Genomic DNA, 22,435 nt, shown 5'->3' with positions numbered 1-22,435 from the left:
AAAATGTTGCCGGCAAGGTTGGAATTAAAGAACTAAGAACAAACACGCACCAAGCGCACTCAGGATAGGGCCCCAACCACCAGCGGTTGTACGTCAGTCCTGATTTCGCTAATAGGACGATACAACCCTGCAAAACTCCTATCGCCACGCTGCCATCTTACGAAGTCCCGGCAACCCACGCGCACAGCCAGCACCAGGAACTAAGATAACGCGCTCTTCTGATTAGTTGCCGTGCATGTTTAATGCACGATTTCCACGGGCATGAATTATTAATAGCCCAGACTTAACACAAGTCTACACAGTTACCCTATTTTGCCACAATATTTCCGCATATGAAGTGGCAAATCTGCACCTATAAGTTATTGCCAAACCTTGGACTAAAGAGCTTATGTCTTAATTAACAAATAGAAGGGAATGTGATTGCTTATATGACATTTGTGGACACCATGACCCCAATCTCTAAGAAATCAACACATTCGCTGTAGAAAAGCATGGGAATATTCAATTTCTCCAAACCGAGGCATTCGCTGCAGAAACCAATGGGGATGTCCAATTTCTCAAAACCGAGATCTTTGCTGCAGAAACTAATGGGAATGTTCAATCTCTCTATAACCGGGACATGCGCTGCAGAAACCCATCCATGACCAATTTCTAAAAACCGAGACACTCGCTGCAGAAACCAAAGGGAATGTTCAATCTCTCTAACCGAGACATTAGCTGTAGAAACGCATGGGAATGTTCAATCTCTCCTAATCGAGACATTCGCTGTAGAAACCTACGAGAATGCTCATTCTCCAATATCCCATATCCAACTAAACTTACTGTAATAGTAACAGTAACAGTGTTTCCGACGACGGCTTATGGAATCCATGCATTATTGAGGAAAAGCAAGAGACTAAATGCCGTAGAATCACTTTTGTGACAGTCTTAGTTTAACGCGTCATGATATCCTGCTTTTGTAATGAAACTGATTATTTTCTCCATCTTTCCTGCGTTTGTTCACCTGTTTCACGCAAAGTGGCGGATTCAATACCATGGAGTTTTCAAAATTTATTTTGGACCAGACACGTGAGCGCAAAACGGTAAGAAAATATTTGTACTTGGCCAGAAGATTTTGGTTTCTAAAAGCCTGCCGTCAAAAATCAAGGACACAGCAAATTTAGAAATGCAGCAGTTTTTCATCAGCGTTACATATATACAGCCACGACACTTGCATGATTGTATACTCCTCACTGCCGGGTTCAATTCGCTCAGAGTTCGAACAACTGACGCTAATATTCTGTTATAATTAGCAAGTCAAATCAGCATGAGGAAGCCGCTCCAGACATTTCACCAAATGACCGTTCGTCACCGGCAGGTAACGTTTAACCAAATTCTGTGTAAACCCTACACGAGGCTTGGTCTATGGTCTTGGTCTTGGTCTATGGAACTGACCAAGTTTGGCTGACAAGAAGAAGAAACACTCAGCTGACATAACAAGTGGATGAAATAGTGAACAGTGGTTCATGATACGGTGCATATATCTTAATGTATTTCACTACAGGCGTATTTGCGTGAACCTCTCAGGGCACATGTTCTGTTTTTTTGCAAAACAAAATACAGGTGCCTTGATTAAACGGGCCACCCCCTTTTCAAAGAGAGGGGAAAGATGCATGCTCAATCAACTGGATTTGCGAGTGTATTTGAGAAATTAATCGTTGGAGGGACGAAACACTGTAACGTTTATGTCGACGAACAATGTCCTATCGATATTGGTATTGACTTCAATTCAGGGATGCCCCACACAAAACAATGCAGATGTTATTAACAACATTGCATGCATGCTGCAGTGGTGACAAAATTACATGATCTTAAGAACTTCCGTTTTTTGGATTCCTCCTTGTAAACGGCTATATTCAGCTTTCTGAACGTGGAGCCTCATGCTTATTCTTTGTGACTACATTTAGCACCGAAAAATTCCTATGAGAGCTGGTGTTTGGATTTCATTGTTTTCTATAAGAGCACAAATCAATGATCCCAGTAAACTTACAAAATACAAAGCGAGGAGAGCCCACTGAACGCATTAGATTTAATGTTACCGATGTTCACAGCTTCCAGGTTCCTGTCAAACAAAAAGAGTGTAACACAATCGAGAAATAAGTGAAAAGTAGTAACGTATATTTTAATTAAAGATCTCACTGCGGGGGGCAGCCAACTAATAGTTAAGAAAAGCAAAAACATCTCTGATCCGTGTTGCATTATATCAAAACCGTAGATACGGAATATAAGGGCATCCAGTCCGCTCAACGAAACAAGGCCTGTAGCCGTTGCGTACTCAACTTACAGATAAACCGAACAAAATCAAACAACAGACAAATCAAAATATAAGAATGAGTCAAGTAAAATCCACTACGTGGCAGTCATGGGAGATTATAGATTTGTCCCAGATAGTAAAATCGGCAGCCAAACGAAACTAAACAAATCGCCATTTGACTAGCGTTGATGTCGATACGTCGTTAGAGCAAAAACATCATAAATCCATTTTCTTCATGTGTGGTTTTCAAGATTCAACCAATGATTACTGGCGTATTTCATTGATATATACTGATTGCAAGCCACAGAGAAGGCATTTTTTATCTTATCCCCTGAGATTTATTCAATGTAATCTATTACAGTGGGTCGGTGTCAGGCTATTTTGGAATCAAAATCTCCCTTTTAATTTTTTATGAGCCTTTAAACATTCAGAAATCATTGACTTCTAAATTATTCTAAACCAAAACTGGCATGAATTTGTATAATCGGTTATTGCGTTGATTTATTCTTATTCTCATCATGTTCCCGAATTGAAAACTTCTGCATCAGTTTCAATTCAAGGTAGCCTGATACATGAATAGTCTCTTTGCGTTCAGAATTAACTCGCCTTCCAGTTTGTGCTAAAACGTCGTTATCTGGGCGAACTTAACGCAAACTGCCATTTAAAGCCTTCTTTGTTCAAAACGTTGAATCTCAAAATTCGTCAGAGTTCACTTCTTTGCGATGAGACAACCTGAAGAACGTTATTCGAAAAGCCCCTGAGTCAAGCCTAATGATCAAGATTAAATACTTGCTTAATATCGTTTATTTTTTTAAATTGAAAAATGCTCAAATGTAGAGAATATTATGAGAACAAAACGCAAACTTTGCGGAAAATACAAGAATATTGAACACAATGGCATTTGCTTTTAAACACTTTTAATAACAAGCTTTAGATGCAAGAGGGAAGTTCCATCTAACTTCGAGCTGATTAGGGGCTTCAATACTAATTGGTGATTTAACGAGAATAATCTCCTAAATTATTAGTAAAGAGGCATCGTGTTGTGTCTATGGGGCATACAATGTCGTATCTCAGCCTGCAGGTTATGATGTTTGACCGGAATATGCATAGTGCCGTTTATGCTAATTGTGGTTCCATTAAAAAACCTCATTCACTGAAACTCGATGAAGATACCAAAGCTCAGACAGAAAAAAAATGATTTTAAATATGTTATCTACCAGAAGTTACATTTCCCTGTATAGAGTCATTCAGCAAAACACAATTACTGTGAAGACAGAAACCATTTAATGTTTTTTATCAAAAGTACTCCAAACCGAGATGGGACTTTTGGCACTAAAAAACGATTGGCTTGCTGTGGAAAGAAGCACACAATTGTCTTCTCTCCGACATAAAATGACAAAATACATAAAAAATCGCAGAGAACTTACATTCTTCGGAGATGAGACAGCCCACTGAACGCGTTGGACTCAATGTTACCGATGGTAACGTTTGTCAGGTGCCTGTCAAATTAAGTTGTAACATCATTGAAAATTAGTGAAAAAAGTAATACCTGCAAAGTTGGAAAGTAAATTGATAATTTGCAGGCCATTTTCCGTAGAGAAATATTGCAGATAACTACGAAGCTCATCCTCTTGGGAACAATAGAGGGGAAATGAGCACCTTTAAACAAAATTTATGGAAAGAGAAAGACACTTCCATCTGTGATGACACACCTTGGTATCGAAAGGCGCGTCGAAAGGTTGAAGCTCCAGGCTAAGTATCGTAAGACTGGGCTGGACATCAGCAATTAAACATATTCTATTTGCATACGGGATGTATTATCGGATCAGTTTCTAAATCTGTATGCCTTTTTTATTTGTCTGTATCTAATCTAGAAATGCTCACAACTCCCTTCCGTTTTCAAAACACAAACAGTGATGAATTCCTCCTTGTTACTTCCCATTTACACGGGCCAGTATTATTGCACTCAGCTCCCTTTTTGTTCGAAGAAATAGATTCACGATTGATACGCCAGGGTTTCCCAAAACAAGTTTCCTCGCGTAAAGATCTCGAATGCACCAGGGAATGTAAATAACATTTCTAACAATATTAATATAGCAGTCATCAGTGACACCAAATGTATATGTTAACAGCAATTCCTTGTGACTTAAATGACATTTGGATTAGCAAACAACACAGACAGATCTACAACGTATGAGTGCCAGTGAAGGGCAAGCCAAAGGCCTTTAATTGCTTCTGGAGTAGGACGAGAATCAACATTACGTCTTAAAATAACGCACGGTAGGTTATCTTTACAAAGGGATGGACTGTGTTTAATATATAATAGAGAAATTTCCACGTGTGCTAAAAAAGCAGAACGTCACTCATGTGATGTTCTGATGTACACGTATGCGATGTAGATTACCTGTTCGTTTTTAACTTCATTCGTTAAAATCTGTCTGTTTGAGAGAGACGTCGTCTCTAACAACGAAGTTGGAGTTGATTTTCTGTTCTCGTTTTCAGTATTATATTGTTTCCTTTCATTGTGCTGTTTATGCCATAACATTTTGGGTTGTTTTCCAGGTTAACGGCCAAGATTTGTTCGACATGGTCTGCTCATTAGCGCTTCGCACAGTGTGGTGTTAATCGCTGGGTGTGGGTATGAATGGTATCCGATGAGCATCTCCTGGATGATGGTGTTTCCCTAACTCATCTGGAGACCGGCGATCTCCTCTGCTTTGTTCAGCGACTTCGTGACATTTTCAGCTTCTCTGTTTACTCTGGCATTATCCACTGTAGATCTAGGGTTGGAAAATGCGTCTAGGTTGGCAAATTCAGAAAGCCCTTTGTTGCTTTCTTGTAGCAATAAGGCGTGTCGATACAGCCAAATCTAAATCAAAGCCTTTAGAGCTCCTTTCGGGTCACAAATGAATAAAGGTAGGTCGCTTGTGCGGTTTTTCCAAACTTAAGCGCATATTTTTTGTCGCAGTTTGTGGATTTTTTTCTTTCTTTCTTTTGGTCAATGACAACTGCAGGGTCTGCTTCTAGGACTTTCTATATCATCTTCTTAGGGCCATCTGTTCCAGTCTCCAGCGAGGGGTGGCTGGAAAAGTGTCAAGGAGAGCTGCTTCGTCTAGACTGGTTCATAGACCACTTCAAAGTCGACATCTGTGTCATTTTGCCCACTTCCTGCTTCAGATAGAGAGTTTGGCCGCTATATCCCTAACACAGGTATCTGGGGTTTGTGACAGAGGTGGTAGCAAGTCAGTATTTGCTAGTCCAAGTCAAGTCACTTGTAAATTGTTGCAATCTAAACCAAGTCACAAGTCATTTGGTCCAGTCACAATTCAAGTCGCAAATCAGTTTGGTCCATAAAAAAGCAAGCCACGCGTCTTTTCCTTCAAGTCTACAAGGTAAGTTGCGCCTTATTTCATCTCACTGTAAAAAGTAAACAGGGCCTTGCATCAACTGAAGACTTATAATTTGAGACAGATGAGTTTAACTCACTTGAGTTACAAATACACGTAAGCACGTACTGTTTATTTTGCCATAACAATTTCCATGTGTACCACTACACTTTTACAGTACACGTACATGTCCAGTAATCCTTTAAGAACTGTCAACTGATACCAGATGTCTGCCACTGTGTCCACCCAGTTGGATTATAGCTGACTGCCAGCAATTAGACAAAGGCCTAGTTTCTATTCATGAAATTTTCCTTTTATTTATTTGCCTTCTAATTATTTTCAAGCCACAGCCAAGTGATCAGTCCTAGCCTTTGGCACAGACGACCGATGTGGAAGTCCAAACGAAGTCTTATGCCAATTATTTTAAGACCACAATTGGTGTAAGAAGATAAGGCTGATGGTAATACCCAGGTGTGGGGCTCTCTGCAAGCTTGCTTGTAGTTTCGTGAATCTTTCGATGTTTCTCCCCCTATAGAATGTTGTCTAGCTGATTTTGGAATGTACCCATAGATTTTGAAGGTTGTTTCATCAAAGAGGACTTGAAATGACTTGGCACAAAAGATTTTTCAGATTTCCCCTCCAAGTGGTGGGCTGAAGGTTACTACTCCTAACGATTTTTCGTCAAGTAAGTGTTCGTGACATAGGCCTAGACATATTTTATCTCAAGATGAGAGAAGACTGTGCAGTCGTGGAACGTATACTTAAAATCCTCAACAACTAGCCCTTTAGTGATCATTTTCCCTTAAACGAATTTGTTTGGAAAGCGTAGATCGACACTGGTTCTGACTATGTCTAGGCTAGTTCATCTCTCGACGTCCTTCTGAATGCCGGCTTTGATTGCGTAACGAGTCGGAAACACCGTGTCGCTGGCTCGTCTCGATAACTGTCTCAAAGTTGCCTCCCTCGATACATAAGGCCTACCACTGTATTTCTGAAGATTGGCAACAGCTTCTGGGCAAATTGTATTGCTTCTGGTTTCATGCCGAATTTGACAAAGATTTGTTTGTCATTCTTAATATCCTGCGTTAGGCTTTTACTCCAAAGTACATTTTAGTATTTCCCAGTCAATTTCTGTGTGTAATGTTGTGCTGTATGTAGCGTGCTGGTGATTGTCGTGACACTCTTGTCTGAAATCCGAAGGTCGTTCGTTTTGGCAAGCAAGTCATCTGTTTGGAGTTTCGTCGTTCTCTGTTTATAACTTTCAATGTTGTATAGTGATCAGTTTGTCGTATAGTATTAGTAAGGTTTTTATCATGTAGCTATCAACTATTGACATTTAAAGTTTGTATTTTTAATTTACATTTGTTTTATGTGTGCAAAAAAAGCTAAAGTAATTCCCTTTAGTGGGATAATAAAGTTATATTGAATTGAATTGAACGTGGGGCCGAGTTGATTCTGCTGTTGCTGACAACAAATTTTGCTGTAGTTCCACATATATTTTTACTGATTATCGTCTGGAATTTCCTTTCATAGGTAAAGTCGTTCTGAAAGGTGTGTAGCTTGATTTGACTGGCCTGTAGTCTTTGTGGATTACTCGGTCTGTGCTATGGTGTCTTGTGATGGTGTTCGTCTATATGATGTACGCATTGACCCAGAGCGTAGAGCAGACGTTAACATCATATATGATGTTAACGTCTGCTCTACGCTCTGGGTCAATGCGTACATCATCGTGGTCAACAGGTGACTGCGCAGCCAACATGAATGCTTTTTGCGTTTGTTTTAGCTGTATTAAGGCGATTATTGAAATCTTGTCGCCAGACTACATTTACTTGTTTTCATGCTCGTCTTTTTGTTTTCGTAGATTTTTTTTGGGGGGGGGGTGGGATGACTGGTTGCTTTGTTCGCGTGGTCGATCAGCTTGGCAAGCGGAAAAGTGGTCCTATTTCCGGCGTTTGTTGAAAGTCTTGCTGTGGGCTGGGCGTTTCCTCTCTGCAGGCGGTTGTCGGTCAGGCCACAGTGAGCGCACGGTTGTGATCTATACGGAATTGTAACTTCCATATTGTCCTTCAGTTGATTCATTCTTGTATTGTGGCTGATGAAATGCCACCTGGACCACAATGCTTGTTTTGTCAGGGGCCTGGCACGTATCCATACGGTGTGGGTGTCATCTTTGCAAACAAGTACCAAACTATCTTTGGAGTGCTTTTAGTAAATGCAAAAAGTAAGACCTTCTTTGTTGTAGACTACGTGTATGTAACAAACTTTGGTAAAGGGAGGGGAAGAATCTCGAACTTCATAAGTAACTTGATCCCAACTGAGGAAACAATGCCTGGTGTTATAGTTAATGTAAGTTGTCGTACAAATACACAGAACGCAAGCACACAATATTATCACTCACAGATCGCGCAGGGTGGAATATCCTTGGAAAATGCCGGGCTCTAAATCCGAGATGTTACCGTTCAGCAGATCCCTGTATACATCACAAAAAAACACAAAATGTGTTGGCTGCTTTTTCACGATTCCTGTTTCCAGACCAAGTCGGACCCAGACCAACTCCGACCCAACGACGGCAATCTCTGACCCATTTTTAATAATGTCATTTTGAGCTCACGTTGAGTGTTGCTTAAACCTATACATGCGTATTCCCGTTAAACTTGTAACTTGGCCATAATAGCATTTTCAAAACCTACAAATAATCCCCTATTTGGCAAAACAGTGAGCTGTAAGTATTTGCTTCAAGTCCCGCTTCTATATGTTTAACGCACATAGAATAAAAACGAAGGGCAAACAAAACAATCTAACTTTTGAATGTGATTTCATGCACTTTACCGTGTACTTGCCAAATGTTACAGTTTTCAGTTACTGTTTGCACTGTTGTAGGTTTACCTTCCATATCTATCCCAATTCAAGAATAAAAACAAAATCGATTTTAATTAATAAAAAGTCTCATTTCTGAGACTATTATGTAATCCTCATTCACCCCACCTATTTTGAGCCTGTGCGAACACCTTCGATGTGGTAGCCATCCAGAGACCACACCAATCCTCAGAAACCTGGCATTCCAGGGAAGCCTTATTCGAGTGTGTACAAACCCGATCTTTCTTGTTTAGATATTCTTGCCGCTGATATTTTGGTTGTCAATCAATCACTATCACTTCATAAACATCTAAAGGCAAACAACAGCTAATCCAGACCCAAAAGGCAGTCTCAGGACTTGCTGGCTGGCCGGCAGTGTTCAGTGGTGCGTGGGTGTTGATTGTGGGCTACGTTTGTGGGATGGATTTTGGGGTTGGATCTCTGCATATATCATTGTTCGCAAATCACTGGTAAACCAACAGGTAAAATGCCTGATAAGTGATTCAGTTTGTCAAGGCGTCCCACGAGAACTTCTTTTAAACTTTTTCAAGGTATTAAATTGAGGTATTGCGTCCAGTAAACAACGTTAGGTAAGTACAATGCAACGGACTGTTCATGACAGTCCACCGGCTAATCCACAATTGTTTTTAAAAAAGTATTCTAAAGAAATAATTAAATGGAAAATGCGACAAGTACAATAAGCAAGGTAGAATTTCGTGGCCACTAGACCTTTTTTGTGCAGAAACAAGTGAAACTTACAGCCAACAGATTGTCTTGTTTAAACTACGAATGGTTTGAAGATTCCAGCCCTGAAAACACTGACTTCTCGAATTCGTACATCTGCACACAGACGGACAAAGTACGCTTTCTGAAAAAAAAAACAAAAATAAAAAAAAAAGTTCGCCTGTCTGATCATAAAATACGTGTAAAAAAGCTTTAATGGAATAGGTTATAACAGGAAACTTCCTCAGAGGCTGTTCATGGAATAGTTATTAGGTTGTTGCTGCTGACATGGTCCTCTTAGTAGACCGTAAATCGGCACGGTGTTAACTCTGTGTCCCATCGTGTGAAGCGTCTTGAAGCAACTTAAGTTAACTTCGAGTAATAGTGGAAAAGCTGTATCTAGCTGTCTGGAACAATGTCTAGAACATTGTCTAGACAATGTCGAAAACAGACCGGTCTTGGTCTCCATTTTAAGTCATCTGTGTAAATGATTTGTGTATTAATCAGACCTAACAAAATACATTTAATACCATCAAACACGACTTCGCTTGGAATCCTTCACATAAATCCAACAAATGACAATCATAAACCAACATTTGCACAACCTCTACTTGTAGGCACAATTCGGATGACGTCACGTAGCCAGCGATGAAAATATCACGCCGTTAACTCAATTTCACTTTCACGTACAGATGTGACACATCTTGTTCTACAAGGCTGAACTTAATCAGACGAACAGTTATCTTGTTATGGAAACTTAGAAGTGCACTTTTAAGATGGTGTCATGTGCCCCGCGATAAGGGTATCGATTACGTCTTCTCAATTCCTTAACATAGACGTAGTCACATGCCAATATTAATTCCAATCAAAGTCGTAGTTCTGTAATAAAGAAACCTTTAAAAATGTGGACCTTTAATGTGACATTGGGTGCCAAATGATAACATCATCAATTCGTCTTCTCAGTTTTAACCGAAGATCTAACGAAAAAAGTGAGACCGACATTTATTCAATCACTTGCCACTAATAAAAAGATGAGGGATCTCACTATTGGTTTTCTATAGATTTCCTCGTAAAATCTCGTTAAAAAGCTGGTAATTTTGACACCTGTGGCATCAGCAACCCCAGTAGCATTTAGTTACAATGTCGGTGGTCTTGCACATTCGGTTCGTTTGCCATACATGGACATGCTCATGCACTTCGGATTACACGAAAGATGCGTTCCAGTTCCAGTGGCTCTCATATGAAGCTAACTATGGGACAGACATCAAAGGGGGATGTGTTAATTGACAATAGGCAGAGGTGCGTATGGGGATTGGACTTGTTAAGGGGGTACCCTCTGTCCCATTTCGTACTTGTAGAGTGGTTCTGATTCTCTTTTGTGCAGTAATTTCCTTTGCGCAGTAGGCGTGGTTTAAACTAAGGTGACGCCACACCGGATATTTATCTGATCGCCACAGATTGTTTTGGCCATACAGCAAAATAGTGAGAGCCATGCGACTAGCTCTCAGACAATGAAAATGCACAATATGTGGGTAAGGCACGAAACTTTTTACCACAATCGTGTTCGTCTTTTCCGCTAAGGCAGTCCTGAAACCGGTTACATCTAGCGTCTGGAGTCGCAGAAGACCCGTCTTCGCAGTAAATCAACACTTCGTCAAATACTTCAGATGGCAATACAGCTGTGGAAAGCATTATAATATTCCTAAGCAATAGAGATTTTCCCTTACCTTTTAAACTTTTGTGTTCAAATTCATAAGGAATAATTTTAAATGTTGTGTCTGGAAGACTGGAACACGAAAAGACTACAGTAACAGCTTATTCTAACAGATAATCAGTCTTTTTCCAATATTTGTCTCACCTTATGACCATCGATACAATGTTAAGGCTAAATTAATCTTAGGCCGATTGATTTCAGGAATGTTTCTATCAAATTCATCGGATGGTGTACAACCATTATACACAGACATATTTAGCACAATGTATTACAAGAAAAAAAAGGTCGAAAAAGCGATTAAAATGACATAAAGAACTGAATCAACATATTCACAGAAATAGTTCTACTAATTTCTTGCACGAAAAGGGAAATAAACATTACTTCAATAGATGGAAACACAAGTTTGAAAAATGGGACATTTAGTCTTTTTTCAAATTGTAGACCTATGTAAAACAAGGAGAGCAGAGTGCAATCAAGGCAAATAATAAGTAGTTTACTGAATGTTTGCTCGGCATTTGTCTTGGTTAACGAAGGTATGTAATTTGAAATAAGAATACTCATATAATCAAAGTAGACACGAACAGATAAAAACATTAAATTGTGTGAAAAATTTACCTATATTTATACAACATTGAATACAAAATGACGCAATTGTTTTAAACTATTTGGGATTTCTTTGGCCAAATCACAAACTTCGTTCAAGAGGACAGGGTTTTATTTTGAATGTATTACAAACTGTAAGTGCATACAGTTAAACAATGTCGAAAAGAACAGTGGAGGTTGTGACATTGTGACATTTTTTCATGAAAGGAGGAAAAGCAGGGGTATCTCTTCCAGCCATTTAACAAAAGGATTTTCTTCCTTCTGACATAATGTATACAGTTCAAGAATCAGTATACAGGCACTGAAAAGGAACGCTGGTCTTTAAAGCTTTCGTGCATTTGTACTTTTGCTGTCCAGTGTTTAGTTACTACACTTGACATAGCTATGAGCCCTCAGGTTAGAGTCCTGTAGTGTAAATAAAAAAGAGTCGAAGGGTGCATATATCAAAAATGCTGATGCACCGCTTCAAAACAGAGTAAAATAATAGGAGTTTTCTTAATGGAGCGCAGTTAACCCGAATTTCAGTACATGCTATTTCAGGTGCTGGTGTAGCTCTCGGGATATCGACTCTAGTATTCTTGGCGGACCCCCCCCCCCCAGAAAAGTGAAATATATTATCTTTAAAGTGCACTTTGACAGTTTAAGAACACATTTAGTGATTCTGAGTCAGATTTTCCCCCAACTCACAAGCAGCGTGCGCAATTATTTCCAGCAAACAGACGGTAAGTTCCGCCGTGGATCTGCTTCTTAGTTGATTTCAGTAAGTTGTTAAATGCAGAAAAGCATCCCGTAATAGCATAAATATGAAAAACGTACCCAAAACCCTTTATATAGCCAAACAATTGGACATTTATTGAAACAAAATCTGTATCTTCAAGTGCTGTAGTAAAAGATTTGCACTTAAGAGGAGAAAATTTAGTTTACTCGATAAATAATGCAACACACTTCGAAGGAAAATGAGACGATGAGCATTTACTCAATACATCCGGCTTTTCTTGTTTTGAATATATTTTCATGTGTTAGTCGAAATGTTTCGGTCAGAATCAACAATAATTTGGCGCCCTTGCGCTCTCAAGTGGAATAAAATTACTGGAGATATCCGATCTAACAATAACAATCATAATTGCGTATGCCTCACCGACAGGAAAGCTCGTAGAGTATACACCATTAACGGAGCACAAGGTTATTGCGATGGTAACCATCAGTGAAGCCGGCGCCATCGCGGAGGTGCTGAAACCAGTACGTCAGCTTCTGAATGTAAGAAGAATGGGGAAAATTAAGGGATACCGAAAAAGTATGCTTTTTGAGGTTTGTGAACCGAGATTTCAAATGTTTGTCACAGACCCAAACACTCTACATAGTTTGTCCAAAGTTATTCTGAATGTCAACAGTTCAAAAAATAGGTCAATTATTGATTTATGCTTGGCATGTTTTTAATTTTGAATTAAAATAAAATGCCCCCATGCATAACAATTTCCTAACTTTATCTTGGCAAAGCATTCGTGCCATGTCGAAAGTGTACGCCAAGATATATAAGTTATTGATTGAAGGTAAGGCAGACTAGGAACAATTATAAGAAAATTTATTTCTTCCTTCACATCTCCTGAACCAAACAGGACAAGTATTTCATCTTTCTGTGGGTGGAAGTATAGTTTCAGTGATCAAAAAGCGGCACATCAATGAATTTCACAAAATAAACAAGAAATGTATGGAAAGGGATGGCAAAATCATCTTAATCATCTGAACGTTATAATCTGTAAATTCCCACTCCCTGAGCACCGGCTTATTATTTTTTTTAATAAATTAATGTTTTATTTCTTAATGTTTCTTGTGCCCTTGTCTATTTGGTTTGTGAAACAAATCTGAACAAAAGAGACGAGTGCTACTGTCCTTCTTGAGTATGTTTTAATCGTCGTTTAATCCTAGCCCACTCACCAGTCGACGCTTAGTGTTAATGTAGAATGTGGTCTTCTGTTGATTGGATCGGGCAGTTACACAGTCCTCGATACTATGCCTGGTGAGGAAGTGGGCAAACTGGTAAGATACAAACGGTGGCCTATTGGCAGTTAAGAGTTATAGATGGCCTCATTTTACGAACATAAAATGGATAATGATCACGGTGGCAGAGGTGTTTGCACTTGTAGCGATCTCTGGCCGTATGGAGTGCTTGTCAAGCACCACGAGGCAAAGCTGATTGGCTGGGGCTACCTCAACTGGCCAAAAAAAGTCAAGCTTAAGTTGTTGCCATGGGGTGGGTTACAGCGGAGCTGATCGCATGTTGATGACCTTTTCGCCAGTGGAAACTGTTCGATGCTAGTGTCAATTCCCATGTATCACTCCCATTCGACGTGTGGAAATTAACGGCATCGAGCGTGCGTGGCAGTTACTTGACCAGACCCTTGTGAACCATGCGGACATGTCCTTAGTAACTTGTTGAGCCTTTTCGTTTTGAAAACTTCGTTTGTACGAGAAGAACAAACGATTGAAACCCATTGTATGTGCTCTACCAGGCTTACACCAAATAAAACACCGCAGAATAATGAAAAGAAATGCTACATAAAAATGAAACTTAGGCTCAAACTAGTTGCTAAGGTGATAAAATATTTCCATTTTCAACTTCGATCTCTTGGTCTTTTTTCCACTAAATTTCTCAATTTTAGAAGTCTACCCAGAACAACGACACACCGCTTGCGACAGGCCAGAATCTCAACCACACAATACAGTTGGTTTTGTCTAGTTAGATGTTTTTGACTAAAACTGAGTTAAAAATACAGACACTTCCACGCAGCACGATCTACGTGCTTCACGTGCGCAAAACCGATCAAGCCACGGTACATACGGTACACTTGCGAGCAACAGCCTGTCTCGCGCGTATCGGAGCCGGTGATTATAATCGTGAATTTCAACATTTCCGGGCATTGCCATAATGACCGATAGACCTTGGTTTCAATAACTTGCTTTCATTTTAACTTACTGTAGTTTTGCGTTCGTCCTTTGTTCCAGAGTGTCTGAATCTTACGCTCGCAAGCACGTATAGATTATGTGGGATAAATGGAATCGATGCTGAGTCAGGTCTATATGCAAAACGCATCCGGTTAGGAAGAGAAAAAACATCTAGTGGAAAACCGTCAGTAAATCTAAAAGCTTCACACCTTTCTCCACCACAGCCCACTTTTGAAAACCTCAGGAAAACTTCAAATTCTGTGCTTCAAGCCTTCAAAAATCGAAACTACTTCTTACAAAACGCTTTCCACAAAAATCACTAGTTTTGATCACTCAGGTACTATTTTTCAATTTCACAAAACACGTTAGGAAAAGGCCTTATCTTACCATGAAAATATTTTTGTCAGGTACTTTTATTTCCAAAAAGTGAAAACAAGACGTACATTTCATGAAATGAAGCAGTTGCTTGCCTGGCAAGAATTCTCATGGCCCTTATTACGTATGCAAATGGCCCTAAAAATAAGACATGCGCAGTTAATAATTTTCCTCTGAAACGTGCATTGGTTATGGTCTGTGCAACCCGGGGAGGGCGTGGCCATGGACACGAGTCCCAACAACTTTGCCCAGGATTGGAGCCCTCGGCTCAATGATGAGTCTCTGCATCTTTCCTAATGGAAGCACTGGCCATCTCTAACAATGGACCACTAGCAGTCAGTTCGTTGAGCGACCCAACTGGTCTGGAACCCCTATCACTAGGCCACTTTCTTTGCCTTCCCCTTCCAGGAAGCTTATAAGTAAGCCAAGGAGAGTGCAATATCTCAATAATGCGTTAGGAATACGGCGGAGAAAAATATTCTGTAGAGTCTCCAAAAATGAACAGAACCTCTGTGAGAGGCTCGCGTCGGGAATGTGACCGTGAAGGATGGGGATTGTGTTCAAATTTATTCAAATTATTTGAACTTCTTTGGAAAGTTACACCGAATGTCTTGTTCTATTCCTCTGGAGTTTACCTATCTACACTGAGATGGGACAAGAATCAGAGTGCCTTCAAAAATTGTAAATTAGACCCAAAGTGATTTAACCTAAAATTCTTTCCTTTTGGATGTTAAGTTATTCGTTCTTTAACCTGTTATTGTTGATTCTTCCATTTTTTTCTGTTTTTTTTCTGCCAAGTTGTATTTCTCAATTAGGAATGCCTCTGCTTCCACTAAGGACTTCGGATTTGAGACGAGCACGTGGAGTGAAAGGTTGGCTGAGATCATCTCTGCAACAGTGATGCAAATTGGCCAACTTTAGAATTTAGGAGAGCCATGGAACTCTTTGGCCCAGTGACAGGCTTTTCGCCTGCCTAAGTCCATCATGTCGAGTCTTTGGGATTTCAACTGTACTGGTAACGTGAAGGCAATAAGGCATGAGGCATGAATGATTGTTTCTGTCATGAATGTCTTCATGTTTAGTACAAAAACAAAAACAAGTTTAATTTAAATGTTGCTGTTATAAGAATTGAAACAAATCCATGTGTAGTACATGTGCATTCTGCATATACGGCATATTTTTCTATGTAGGTTTCTGTAACTGTGAAGGACTTACATTAGGACAGAAGACATGTTACAGTTTGTTGCGCAAGTACATGAAGAAAATCATGTCTGTAATATGCTGATTCAATTTCAACTGCCATTCCATACTGCATGTTGCTTTTACTCTGTAAATTGAGGTCAGTGGTGAAACGTACCTGTTTATAAGTAAAGGGCTTTAACTATGGTTCCTTTTCGCAGTAATTTTCATGGAGGGATGTGGAGTGGATGGAGAGTAGAGAAATGGTGCCAGAAACAAAAGAGACATCCTTTGGGGTTTAAAATTTCTGGTAAAAAGACCCCGAACAAAATTAAGTAAGATTACATTATACGAGCGTACGTTCATGTATGCCAGAGCGGTGTGTGAGCACACGCTCTTCAGTATATGGTGTACTATTTACGACCCACATTTCTCTCTCTCTCTCTCTCTCTCTCTCTCTCTGGCCTCCCTCCAGGCGACAAAACTACACTACGCGACGGCACAACGGCTCCCTTGCGTCGTGCCGTCGGGTCAAACCGTTGCCTCCTTGCCATTACGTTTGTACACACACGACGCGTCGATCGCATCGTGCGTCGTGTCGTGCGTTGCGTCGTGCTTCAGGCGACGTAATAGGCGACGCGATGCACGACACGACGTACGACGCGACAGGCGACCGAAGGGGCGACGTTTAGGCGGGAAAAAATGCAACATGGAAAGGACCTAAGGCAGCACGACGAGACGGGCGACGCCACGACGCGACGTGCCGTCGCGGCGTATAGTTGCGTCGCCTGGAGGGAGGCTAAAGAGAGAGAGAAATGTTTTTCGTCAATAGTACACCATAGTTCATAGTAGGTCAGTTATTTTACGAGAATACAATTTGTTTTGTGAGATACAACTTTGTCTTGCAAGTGACGATTTTGTTTTGCGAGATTGCTTTTTTTACTTCTTTAAAATAATAAATCAGGTAGGTTTTGTCATTTTTGTCACAAAATTCTCTTTTTTCACTTTTTCTTCTCTTTTCTTAATTTATCTTTTAATTATCGATATTTTATGGTGTTTATTTCTTATTTTTTAAGTTTTATAGTTTGATCTTTTCTCATTTTATTCATCCTTCACTTTATTTATTTTTGAGTGTTTTTGTTCATTCTTTTATTTTTATTTGTTGTTCTTAAATTATCTGTGTTTTCCTGTTTTTGTTTTATTTCTATTTATTTATTTTTTATTCTTTGTTTTTTTATTTATTTATATTTACATTTAATTTTGTTTTCTTTTTTCATGTTGTTGGCGATGGCGCCCATATTGTCAAACCATTGACATACGTAGCGACCTGTATGCGACTACCATCTAAGATGACTGATTAGAGTCACATTTTAGTTTCTTATATTTGTTGACAGAAATAAATAAAGCAAGTTAACGAAAAGAAGGATTTTGTTGTTAGGATTCCAACTGCCTTTTAGTGTGAGGGTTCGCTGGCATATATCACAGGGCCACTCTCACAGTAGTTTCTAATTTGTCGGCTGATTGGTCTTGTCAGAAAGCGTCCCGAAACCATACTCGATAATTTCCTTTGGAACTGCATGTAATGAAATATTAATTAATATCGCCTGTTGCAGCTTAAAATTAATTCTTTACAAAATAAAGATCATTTGCTGCCCATCATCACTTGGTAATATCGAAAATTAATCACCAAACTAAAGTTATTTTCCCCTCCTTTGTTCAACACGCTGTGGCCTTGCCTTTATCGTGGAATTTAATTTTCAGTGATTATTGCTTTTGCCATATTACTTGTTGTGGTTGATGAGAAAGAACAAGGATTGGACAGACTCGCCATGTAGATACATAATGTGTGGTTCGTGACACGGAACGGTGGAGTCCTATTATAACCGATAATCCAGGAAGCCATAAACTAAGCAAGCCAAAAAATTAATTGATATGTGCTCTGACTGTGGCGCCGACACAAAGAAACAAAATCAATTTACAATAGTAGACCAAACTGCGAAGCAGGAATTCATCGAAAAAATCGAAACCTGTCACGAAAATTACCCCAGTAATTTGTCTCATACTGTCTTTGCAAATTATCCACGAATACCGGCAATAAATTATTTAATTAATTATTTATTTATCTGTAGGTGAACGCGGGCCCCTCGCCGCATTTTTACGACAAATAAGTCAATACTTTGGAAGGAAATATTATGGTGTTTCCGTTTTTGACTTTATTGTAAACCACAGAAGAGAAAAAGAGACCCTCAAAAAGATTATAAACCCAATTAGAGAAGAACAGAAAACCAAAAGCTGTAATGTACATAAAAAATGTACATTCGCCTGGTAATTTCAGCAATAACTGTTTCATTTTATTTATTTGGTTGGTTCATTTTCCCCATTGTCATATTCAGTTTCATACTCAGGACACCCGCGTGCGTTTTAGTCATTCCAGAATCGTCCGGTCATTCAAACTAAACTGTCGCCATCCTTGGGGCTTTGCTTGAGTTTTTGTTTTGTTTGTTTGTTTTTTTATTTTGTTTTGTGTGTGTTTTGTTCTTCTTCTGTGCGTGAAAGTTCCTGAAATAGGCTAGCATAATTCGTGTTTAAATTAATTAAGCTTCAGTTCGATTAGCGTGCTAGCTGTCACATTCATTAGCCAAAGACGCAAAATCGGGGCTCCGTGACATCTACTTTTCAGTTTTCACAGGCTTAATTTAAGACAATGAAAGCCAACTTTGTGACCGTATGGCCACGGAAACGCCTGCACGGGTTGCCTGTTTTTGACTTCAAACGCAGTCAGTGTTCCTAAATGAAAGGTCGATTTGTCCACAAACTAACGACTCGCATACAAACGCGACTGCTCAGTCAGCTTACATCTGCCGTGCTACAGACCGCGCCCTAACCTGAAGCACATTCCCGGCCAGCAACTACTAATAGAAATAAAATAAATAAGATGCTTCCATTCCCAATTTGGATCCCAAACGACAAAATGTCAACAAATACAAGTTATACAATCTGCGAAAACTCTTTACATGGTAAGATTTGTCATTAAGGTGCATATAAACTTCCAGTTACCATGGACACGCTCAAGATTTGTTTACCAATAGATGTAGTCCCACCCCCATTTATGATTTGATATTGTCTAGCATGAATCTAGGTTGTCTAGACTAAAATTGACTAGACCAAACTTAATTAGGGCAGGGTAGGGTTTTGAAAACAAGGCAATGTCCAGATCACACCATGTTTTGTTGGATATACAATGTTTCTTTGCATATTCTGGATAAGGAGGAAATATTTTTTGAAGAATTCGAACGATGACACCCTGTCATGGTAGGGCAATTTGAGTTATCAATTATTTATGTTTTATGGATATTTTATCGATACATACTGTATTTGCACAGTTGTGAAAGCAAACTTACATCATGTTTCTCTGCATATTCTGAGCAAAGAGGTCACACTTCGGGAAAATTTGAATAATGACACCTTCTAAGGGTGAGGCAATTTGAGTTATCGATTATTACTGCTTTATCCATAGTTTATCAATACATACTGGGCTACGATGAACCTGACTTTTGTTTTACCGTTTAACACTATAAGGCCTACATAGGATCGCTCCAAACTATAATGTGTCTGAGCTTGATTCATGTAATGTTCAGTTCCACTTGTATAACGAATCACTTTTGAATTTATTAGACATGCAAAGACTTCCACGTTGGGCTTCATCGTGGTGTACATACAATTTGTTGCCCCTCACGTGTATTGGGGAACACCCACACGCCCGATTTCATACACCACAAGCCTGACATTGCAAGGGGTATTGCTCTGTCGTAAACTACCTGGAAGCTGTGTCGGGAGATTTCTTTTGCGGGTCCCAGTGCCTCCAAAGCCTATTAATGCACTCCGACTACATGTATATATCGGAGAATCTAAGGGTGCATCCCTGTAAAAGGGCCACAAATGCGTCCGTCTAGCTCATTAATGAGTTATACAGTCAAAATGTCCTACATTAGAGAGTTGTGAGAGCAAAAGAATTGAGGGATTTCAGAAATATGGCACTGAACCCCTAGCCTGAACTTAAGTCTTCCAATTAGGAACAATTTGGATGCAATTCCGATGCAATCGGGTCCGAAAGTGGTAACTGCATCTTTCAGTTGTAACAATTTGAATGTAGCAAATTTGAATCTATTGCATTTCGTGTGAACTTGAATGACTTTATTTTACTTGAACGACTTACATAGGCTATCCAAACCTTGTCCATTAGATCAATGAATATCGAACGAATGATGGCGCTGAACTCAAACGAAAAGGAGTTATTTAACATTTAGCTTACCTATCAACTTCAAGTGCTGGCTGTAATAAAAGTCTTCCATAGGATAACAAGTGAAATGCAAATGACCTGAAGTACGAATCTTCTTGCGTTCAAACGAACTCCAGCCAATGAACTTGTGTTTGGGCTATCTCCAGCCCAAACGAATTCTATTCCAAAGGTCTCAAGTCCGAACAAGTTCAACTTCGAGAAAGTTTCAGCCCAAAGTAGCTGACGTCCAAACAAGCTCCGGTCCTGTAAATTTCAAGGGTAAACAAGCTAAACGCCAGAAGACACCTAATTCCAAAGGAGCAGGCAAAATGGGAACCTATCAATCGCGTTTCATTCCAGGAAATGACACAACTGTGGTCGTGATCGCCTACCTAATAAATTTTTTGCTACCCGAAAAGGTATTGTATGGTGTATGTTGTGCAGGCTCAATTACGCAGGTCTTAGTTACCAATTCTATCCATTCTATTCAGTCTCCCATCTACGCCAGCAGGTCTTAATTATTAATACCATTCATTGTGTCTAGTGTTCCACCTACGGAAGCGCTAATCCTAGACGACGCAACGGAGGGAAACACCTTAATTTGGAAAAGCCAATGTCCAATTGTGCAGTACGTATTAAAACTCGCACTCGTCGTCGTACCCGTTCTTATATTCTTATAATTCTTTCTGTACTCGGTACTCATGAGAATCTACTTGTACTGGTACTCGTACTTTCAAGAAAAACTTGCCCTCTACTCGCACTCATACTCTTACCAAAGTACTCGTACTAGTACTCAAGGAAAGGAGCTCGTATTGGTTTTGACAGTCACACTAAGAGTGGGGCTGAACTTCCTGCTTGAACAACGGATGGTGAAGGACTTTTTGGTGGTTACTTATTTCTGATATTAAAACAGGGAATGGAGTGACAATGGGAAAGGAAGTGAAATGAAGATCACATAAATTGGTTAAAAAAACTGTCGTATACCATTCCCTTCCAATGTTTGCTCACCAGATTTGAAACGACGTCTAAGTGGCAGCGTTCAACGTAAAATTTATGCGTATGCCGATATGAAACATTTGGCGCAGCTGACAAAGGGAGCTCATGACGGCATATCATTATTGTCATCACAGATCGTCTCCTCCAATGGTTTCCAATATTGATGAGGTTTCCGTTGTGTGAACAAGTTATAGATTGGAACCTATACGTTACCTAGCATCCTGGCTACATTTTTCCAGAGCAGTCATTTTTAAAGTGTGCGTTCGCAAGAAAGAGCATGGCAAATGCGGTCTTTCACCCTCAGTCTTGGTATTTTTTTCCCTTAACTGACTTCATGGAAATTGGCCAAAAAATATGGTGAAATACTTCATTGAGTTGAATGATAAGGAAATAATAAAATTGTTCGCAATGGTATCTTACAGATTTAAGTATTTTTTAAAACCAAAATACTTAAAGATCGGTGTGCTTCAGCAATATTACATTGTGTGTAATTATTTGACTTACGAAAACTCAACTGTCTTTTCTGTCGGTCATTATTTCTTAGCTATAGGAAGTACACACTGCAAAAACTGGGGTGTTAAATTTAACACCCGCGGTGTTATCAGAAGACTACACCAACATTTTCACTGGTGTTAAGATTTTGGTGTTATTTGGTATTACTTGTAACACCTTCTAGTGCACTGTAACACTTATAGGTGCAACGTAATATCATAATTGTTAAAGTAACACCTTGTGGTGTGGTCATCTGATAACACCCAAAAGTGTTGATTTTAACACCGGAGTTTTTACAGTGCAGGTAAGTAAAGAGATAGACTACACCAACATTTTCACTGGAGATATAGGAGATATATTTGGAGATATATATATATATTTGTGAAAAACCGCCTTCATACTAATTCAACACTCTTCGTAAAGAACCGCCTTCACTATGTACATGTATTCCACGTGTCAATGGGTTTACGTGTGATATGAGCTCCCTCCGGTCCGTCAACTGCTGAAGGCCATTTTTTTAAATTTCTTAATTAAATTTCTTTACGGCCAAATGCAAAGACCTTACATCTAATCCTACCTCTCCCGATGCTGAATAA

The 22,435-nt window shown here is 39.5% G+C and overlaps 1 protein-coding gene across 1 annotated transcript in view; it reads right to left on the bottom strand.

Moving 5' to 3' along the window:
• LOC110990584 (uncharacterized) overlaps positions 1-20,710 on the bottom strand; it is a 53,044-nt gene extending 32,334 nt beyond the window's left edge. The window contains exons 1-8 of the mRNA XM_087147805.1: positions 20,385-20,710; positions 13,511-13,589; positions 12,714-12,826; positions 10,812-10,937; positions 9,295-9,403; positions 8,078-8,149; positions 3,721-3,792; positions 2,030-2,101 (exon numbers count right to left, since the gene is read on the bottom strand). Of these exons, the coding sequence (XP_087003931.1) occupies positions 2,030-2,101; positions 3,721-3,792; positions 8,078-8,149; positions 9,295-9,403; positions 10,812-10,937; positions 12,714-12,795 (533 nt within the window). The 5' untranslated portion in view covers positions 12,796-12,826; positions 13,511-13,589; positions 20,385-20,710. The remainder of the gene's footprint in view (positions 1-2,029; positions 2,102-3,720; positions 3,793-8,077; positions 8,150-9,294; positions 9,404-10,811; positions 10,938-12,713; positions 12,827-13,510; positions 13,590-20,384) is intronic.
• Between the last annotated feature and the right edge of the window lie 1,725 nt (positions 20,711-22,435).

This window comes from Acanthaster planci, linkage group LG01 (genome assembly GCF_054643075.1).
Source record: "Acanthaster planci isolate LZ-2023a linkage group LG01, COTS_SCS, whole genome shotgun sequence".
NCBI lineage: Eukaryota > Metazoa > Echinodermata > Asteroidea > Valvatida > Acanthasteridae > Acanthaster > Acanthaster planci.
The sequence above is the reverse complement of the archived record's forward strand: the minus strand, read 5'-3'. Positions and strand labels throughout refer to the sequence as shown.